The 8,050-nt window shown below is 45.8% G+C and overlaps 1 protein-coding gene across 1 annotated transcript; it reads right to left on the bottom strand.

Moving 5' to 3' along the window:
* Nucleotides 1-19: 19 nt before the first annotated feature.
* Nucleotides 20-7,984, bottom strand: PKDREJ (polycystin family receptor for egg jelly; the record flags this gene model as incomplete). Its single annotated transcript, XM_082308780.1, has 1 exon — nt 20-7,984. One exon carries the CDS (start codon nt 7,982-7,984, stop codon nt 20-22), a length of 7,965 nt encoding a protein of 2,654 aa, XP_082164906.1.
* Between the last annotated feature and the right edge of the window lie 66 nt (nt 7,985-8,050).

Below are 8,050 nucleotides of genomic sequence, written 5' to 3'. Positions count from 1 at the left end.
ACACAAAATCTTTCCTTGCTCATATGACAAGACAAACCATTTTTTTTCCATTTATTTTTCTGTTCTTGAGCCCTAAACGTCGCTGATGTCTTCTCTCAGGCTGCCCATAGAGTACACTGTGAAAAAGATCAGGCTCACTGGTTTTGGACGTTTTACAGATGAGAAGATAAAATATGCTTCTGAGCCTTTGCAATACAAAAGTAACCACTTGTGCTTCGTCAGATGGTTCTTCATATACGGGTTGTTTCATATCTCCATAGGCAGACATAATAACAGCTTGGAAGAGATTGATCAAGACACAGATCATCACCAACATGAAAGAGGCTAGGAAAAGACCACCCAGCAACCTGTTGGAGGAAAATGCAGTATCTCTGAAAGCTGACACACAGTAAGAGAATATGGTCTGAGCTGAGTGAATCATGTTATTGTAATTCCATTCATGCTGCCCAAACACAAGGTAGCCAAAAGCCATAAATACAAAGAAGTACACCACCACCACGAGGGCCATTGAGGAGATTCCGGGAAGGGCTGCCAAGATCGATCTTTGTGCCAGGCGCACGTCATAAAGAAATTGAGAATATTTTAGAGTTTTCAAGACTACAAGAAATGCTAAAAAGCCCATAGTAATCCTTAAAATCTGATCTAAATGAGAAACTGCATGAAAATGAATGAAATCATTTGGGTGAAGTAAGTAAAACCTCACTATATCTGCTCCTACCTTAAACTTTATGACCTTTAAAAAAACACAAAGGAGGAATGCTGATTTTAAGCCAAAGTTGATTATATTGGAAATGTTTTTAACATAATCTTTTTTTTCTTGGCCTATGATGTGAAGCTCATCTGCAATGTAAATGAACAGAAAGGCAAGAACAATTACAAACACAAACATTTGAGCTTTAGTTTGCTGATGAAAAATGGGGAGTGCAAAAGAGTGTACTGACAAACTTGGTTTTATGATCCCAAAATGAGACATTTCAAATATGACTGAGACGGTGCAAAAGAGATCTGCATCTGAGTTAAATGTAGTCAGTTCAATGATCACAGCCCATGTCTTTTCATCAAGCCAGTTGCTCTGTTGTAGAGCATCCAGCCTTGTCGTTGAATTAGGTCTTCCTTCTCCAGGGAAAAAGTAAAACGTGTACCCTGATGGTCCATATGTGTGCAAATCTCCATATGAATAATACATCCACGGAGTCCTGTTTCGCTGGTAAGTGAACCCGCCGTAACTGCTGGCATCCTTGGAAACAGACTGGTTGGCAACCTTGGCCCAAGTGCCAGCATAGTCACCTTCCTCTGGGATGTCACTGCCGTATTTGTGAAGACAGTGGCTTTTACTGATCACAAAGTTATTTACAAAGCTGTGAGGATGGAAACATTTTTTCTCAGTACCTTTAGCTCGCACTTGCCTCATCCTAGGCAAACCAATGATTTTGGACCAGCTGTCGGGAAGAAAGGTTGGCTGAATGTCATTGTGGATCAAAGGCAAGAACAAGTCCTTCACCCACACATATATATGTTCTAGCTTCTCTACACTGGAGAGTCGTGGAGAGAATTGGTTACGGATGAATCTGTTGTAGTGGAAACTGTTGGTGTTCTCAGGGGAATAGGCAAAATTTAATAGCAGTGTTAAAAAGACAAGGTGGCTGATTAAACCTTTTATGAAAATAAATGCCTTGACTTTAATTTTTGCCCTTTTCAGCATGTTCGCAATTTCATCAGCTTCTAAAGGCTTATACTGCTTGGTGCCTCTGACTTTAGCAAGTTTCAAGTGCATCTCTCTCATCTCATCGGCACTCATTGTTTCTTTAGCCAACTTAATCTCAGAATACTTTTCCTGAGTTACCCATGTGATGTTTTCACAGTATTTTGGACGAATTGTACTCATAGCTGAGAAAAAACTGATTTTTAGAACTGAAAGGAGAAACACATTCTCAATAAAGGAGATTGCAGACGCTAAAAGCCACTCTTGTGAAGTCTGATAGCCGTAAGACAAACCATATAACACAATGAAAAATGATGATAGCCCAGTGACGGCTATAACTAGTGCCCATGAGAGATAGACGCACCACCACCAAAAAATAACGCGCGGTCTCTTGTGAAAGGGCATGGTGGTAATGTTTAGTGGTTTCCTTTCTTTCTGAAAGTTGTCCCCTTCTTCTGCGTAATTCTTAGTAAAATTGGAATTTGATGGTGGCCTTCTCTGGCAGGCCTTAGCCATTGGAGGGGAATTTGTGGCTATCGTCTGCTCCTCTGTTCCAATTACATTTGCATCTCTTTCAGAAACTGTGCAATTACTCCAGTTTTGGGGAGCTCCCTTGCTTCTTGTCTTTCTGGAACATGGCGGGCTCTGTGAGTTGCTGGGACCAGGAAGGTTCTCCAAGGGACTGATATTCCTCGATTGTGCTGAAGTTTCTGAAAGGTACAATTTTTGAAAACGTTCCTTCCAGTTCTTAAGATATCTAGACAGGAGGGGTGAACTTGCATGTGGGTCCATCTGGGCCACACCACGAGGAGAAGGTTCCTTCTGGGAATACTTAAATAAGGCAATTATCATCATTTCCACAGGTATGGTAACCAAAGCACATTCAATTCCTACTGTTATTGATCTCAAATACCTCAAGTGTATTGGAGATTCTTCATTCTTGTCAGCATTAAAGAACATAATGTTAACAAGCAAGTTTAATAATAATATTGCTAAACATGAAGACAACCTTTGGAGCCTGCTGAAAGTGCCAGTGAGAACGTGAGCAAAAATCGAGAGCCACAAATGGCCCTCTGTCAGGCTGTTGGCAAGATTAATCAAAAAATAGTCGATTCTGGGCAGAGGTGTCTTGGGGTCTGTGACGGAAAATGTCCTTTCTAGTAAGTGATCACCCTTGTCAAGAGAAAGCCATTTCCTGCACATAAAGAACCAGGTCTTCCTGGTGGACATATTCTCAACTTTGGCTCTGCTTAAGAACCAGCTTGGAGATGGGCCCTTGTTATTGTGCCAGACCCTGAAGGAACAAATGTCTCCCAAGTCTTTCCTAGTAGTTAACAGAAAGCAATCAGTGCTTCCTTGTTGGAAAGATAGAAAATGTGGGTGCCGTAAACAATGGACATCACTCATGCCATTCTGGCCGATGAGCTGAAGAAAGACATCTGCTTTGGTTCCAGCTCCCCAGCGACTGCCTGTGTATAAAGTGACCAAAAAGCTCACTTTATCAAAGGGGTCGTTGTCTGGCAGAACTATAATCTTGTCTTTGCTGTTCCTGTCAGCCCTGTCTTTTTTCATGGCCCAGAGGGACAAAAGAAAGTAGACAGCAAAAATAAAGAGCACTGTTAAGAGGGTCACTGGGTTTTTAGGTATGTCTGCTATCAGGGCTCTTCCCAGATCTACTGTGTTGGGGGTAACTATTACTTTGGCCGCCAGGAACCTGATGTCGAACGTGGATGCGTTTGACGCGGTGTGGGCTGACAGACTTCTGCGACTCCGCTTCATATTGCAGACACAGTGTACCCTCTGCCAGTCGGTCAGGGAGCCAAGCCTGCACGTGTCTTCTCTCCACAGACTTCGAACCCCATCCAGAAATAAGCACTGATCGCTGAAAACGTGTATGCTCACCAGTCTCTGGGTTTGATACCTTACGACATAGGGTGTCAGTAAGACAATGGAGATGTTATGAGTGCCTGTACTGCTTCCTTGAGCTGTGGCTGTCAGCAGTGACGCTGGGAGACAGATAATATAGGGAGCCTTAATGTTACAGTCAGTGCTAGCTGTCTCATTTTTGTTTGCAACTGTTGGCATGTTGTGAAAGGCAGCAAACGAGGCTATGGGTTGAGCATGAGTGATGTTGGCACCTGTAAATACTAGCACCTTGAAAGTAACTTTTAATTTTGTCAGGATCTGGATGTATATGCTCTTAGTATTTCTGTTGACTTCAAAACTAAATCCTCCAGTTGTGTAAGCTTGTGTTTTATCAGGTCCCATTGCTAACTGAAAAGCTGAAGATTCCTTAGCTTTCCTAGCAATAGTAATTTCTGCTCCTTCAGGCACAATCCCTAGTAGATCCCCATTAGCCTTGGTCTCTGCCATTTTGAACCCCAAGACCATTGTTGCGATTTCTGATGTGTAACCTAGCCAAGGGAAGGGATTCTCATCAAACTCAAAAAGGGCAGTGGAAATCACAGCCTCGTGGGGCAATCCTGAATAATTTCCCTTTTTCAGTGATGGATAAAAGCAATTCCTGCAGGTGTTTCTGGTAGAGAAAGCATTTGCAATGTTCCAGGTTTCATCTTTCCTCAGAGTGATATTCCAGTGTTTTGTTTCCATTAGAGTTTCTGTTTCTCCAGGGACTTTGCCCTGGAAAACTATCTCCGTTAAATGTTCCATGATGGAGAAGACTTGCTTAACTCCACTTACATTGACATTCTTGCGATGCAGACGAGCGGCTCTCAGGATGTTGGACAAGCATCTTAGTATTCCACTGGTCTGAATTTCTGCTTCCTCAGACCAATGGGTCTCATTCCTCTCTATCTTCAGTACTCCCGTTACTTCTATCAGTTTCTTAATGACAAGGTCTTGTGATCTAACGTTCAATTCCTCAGCTTCCTCTGTGACTTGAGAAAGAGAAGCAACTACTTGGTTGATTTCCATTGTGCTCTCAACTGAAATATTCAGGACTGTTTTAATCAGGCTTTCCCGAAACTGAGCCTTAAGGAGCTCGAAAGGTGGTGAGGCTTTAATATAGTTTAAGACTGAGGCTGCCAGATAAGCCAAATAACCTGAGCTAAAATAGTCTCCAGTCTGGAGATAAGATGTCATCGGTGCGCTTAAACCACTCACTGAGGCCAGCAGTTCATGAAACACAGCAGCTAGTGGTCGACTGTTAACTGGGTTCCGTACGCGGACATATAAATTCACTTGGGTAAATGCCCCAAGGGAATCACAGACTTGAACGTAAAGTGTCAAGGTGTACTTCTGGGAGGGCACTCCAATCGGGAGAAAAGATGGAGGAGTTTTAGGCTGATAACCAAAGTACAGAATTGTGCCAAATGTATTTTCCTCCACAGAAGTTATTTTGGTAGTTTTCGGTACATTGGAAGCTACTATCACTTTATACATCAGAGGTAAATTGCTGTCAGAAAAGCCACTGCATTGAACAACAAATTTTGTCAGAAAGGCTGTACCCCAGCGCGGGTTGATGGTACACTTGCCAGCCCTAGGAGGAGAATTTACCTTAAATGCGTGTCTGTAGATTGAGGACCTACCATCCCAGGTAGTTACTTTTAACAGAAGTATGTAGGATCGATGTGCAGTCTTTGTGAAAGTCAGAGCGTGTATAGACAGGTAAGCCCCAGACCTCCCCGTTGAGGTTCTGGAAGACCAGTCAAAGCTAATTTCTGTAGAGTTTTCTGAAAAAAGGGACCAGTAGTAGACTGGCTGGCTGTTCATTCTGCAGTTTAGGCATTTTCCAGACAAAGTAAATCTCTCTGTTGGAATCAGAGTGCTGCCACAGTTTTCAAGGCATGTCATGTCCAGAAGGAGTGGGGAGCCGGGCTGCACATCTACAGTTTGGTCTGCATAACTGCTCCTTCTATCCTTTTGAATCACTAGACGAAAGTAGTATACAGTGTTTCCTGGGAGGGATTCTGGTGGCATTGCTTGAACTGGACCTGATGATGTTAACCATTTCAAATCCCTCTGGGCCGGATGGCATCTCTTCGCCGGGCTGAATTTCATGTTTTTATAGTCTGACACATCTTTAGTGCAGTACCAAGTAAATGTGATTCCCTTTAGTCCTTCCTGCGAATCAGGATCGTAGGATGCAGAGCCATCAAGAGTCCAATTATCAGAAAAACCCACTGCGCGGAACATGCCTCCTGCAATATTTGCCACTAGATCGGTCCTCTCGATCTGAACAAAAATTTTATCTGAGCCCCTGAGGACTGTTGAGGTCCTAATTGGAATTATCTCAACAGTGAAATAAAACAGATACAACCCATAATCTAAAGTAAAACTGGGAACAGTTATGAGTATCATGTCTACACCATACATCAAAGAAGAGTTCATTGGTTTTTCCCAGTCTGGAATAGTTGTTGTGTCCGGAACGGGATAGATTCGCCACAAGGGCTTAACAGTTATACCGATGTTGCAGTCTACTAGCAATCTGACAAAGAGGGAGAAAGATGCCCCCCTTTTCTGGCGCAGGATAGAGGTGTGAAGAACAGGTCTCTGAATCCACACGGTGTGTATGTAACAGGCTTGTTTCTGGCAAGACACTGGTGCTTCTATGGTTTTTGCAGCATAGTTGTTGACTCTGACTCCTAAAAGAGCCGGTGTATGTGCACTTCTGGAACAGTTCACTTTTGCCACAAACCCCGTGTATTTCTCTGGATCAAAGGGTAAAGCAGAGCGACGAACAAAACGTGTGGCGTTTCTTACATGATCGTTGTATGTGTATGTGCTATTCTGGAGAAGGTGGTCTTTTTGTGTTCCAAAAAGCTGCAGATGGAAGCTCCACTCGCACTGTAGCATCGGATGTTGTGCAGGGATAAACCACACTAAATAAGTAAAGCTTTGCAGAAAAGAAGGACGGCCACTGCTGAAAACATGGACTTCAAGGTCTGTTTCTGCCAGAGACCTAAACAAAGCCCTCTTCTGATTCATATAAAGGTACATATTGAACTTGTACCACTGGAAGGCCACGAACTCTATGGAGAGTAAGTAGGAGAGCTCCTTGTGTTGGTAGAACACAGTCCGTGTGTTAGGGCCATCTGTGGAAATAGGGCTGTTGTTTTCTTTGGTTGTGTAAAACGTTCTATGGTTGTACCTGAAAATGTAAGTGCTCCTGTTGGTCTTTCCTGGGTGAAGGTTGACATGGGTGGGAGTTTCTTTGCCTGCAGATAGACTCAGGGTACCATTGAGTAGATGTAGTTCTCCTGTCAGTTCCTCGAACCTCTTTCCATCAACATGAAAATAAATGCTGGCCACCACCACCTCACCCAGGCTCTGAGGTGTGGGAATGCCACAGAAGTTGCTCTGCAGAGTAAAGGAACTGTAGGAACGGAGCCAACCTCCTATAGCCTGCGTGTCCACCAGTCTGTAGGCCAGCGTCCTTGGTGTAAGGGGCTGAAGCCTCCAGGAGAGGCTGAGGGGCTGTTGAGGGACACTAAGGAGCTTGGAGCCGACACTGAGGACATGCAGCAAGTCAGGCTCTACTTTGAGAGAGAGGCTGAGGCTTATGTGAGGCATCTGCTCGATGCTGACGGAAGCAACGTGGAGCCCGTGGTGCCTATAGTGCACAGTCAAGCGGTAGCTGTAGTAGGTGGCACAGGTCTGTTGCAACTCGGCTGTTGGGTAGACAGCAGGTGGTGGCGTGTCTTGGTGCTCACTGCTGGGAAGGAGAAGGGTAGAGGGGCTGCCCCCCTGGCTGCTGAAGCGGTACTGCCAGTTGGCACTCTTGAGGCGTGCACACCAGCCCAGCTCTACTGGCTGCCACGCGTGGATCAGGTGCGTCTGCGGCCAAAGCACGAACAGCCGCATATCCTGCCCAGACATCTCGATGCTCACGTTGTGGTGAAAGCACTCGGGTGCAGCGCATGAGGCAGACGAGCATTGCACCGTAAGGAGGCTGGAGGCCACGGGTGGAGGAGCGCCTGCTGGTAGGAGGCCTGTCTGCAGCATGACCTGGCCTGACCAGCGCGAGGTGTTCTTCACCCAGGCCGAGTTCAGGTACCAGAAGCAGCGTGGTGGGGGTGGTGGCTGCCCCTCTTTCCTCTCTGCCTCCGGTCTTGCTCCTGGGGCGGGCTGGTAACGCAGGTTCATGGTGCTGTTCCACAGGCATGAGACCCAGCGCTCGTCGTCCCGCCGCTGAGAGACTTGTCCGTGAGGGCCCCAGCAGGAGACCAGCAGGGGTGGTGGCCGGAGGCGGGGAGAGGGGGCCCTCGACCCCCGGGGGCAGCAGCAGAGCAGCTGAAGGAGGAGAAGATGGAGCGCTGTCATTGCGGTGTGGGGGAGAGGAGGGAGCGCAGCCATGGGAGCGCGGGGGAGGCTGACAGCTGGGGAGGC

This window comes from Platalea leucorodia, assembly GCF_965183815.1.
Source record: "Platalea leucorodia genome assembly, chromosome: 4".
In the NCBI taxonomy this organism is placed as follows: Eukaryota; Metazoa; Chordata; class Aves; order Pelecaniformes; family Threskiornithidae; genus Platalea; species Platalea leucorodia.
Note: the sequence above shows the minus strand (reverse complement) of the source record. Positions and strands in the feature narration are given on the sequence as shown.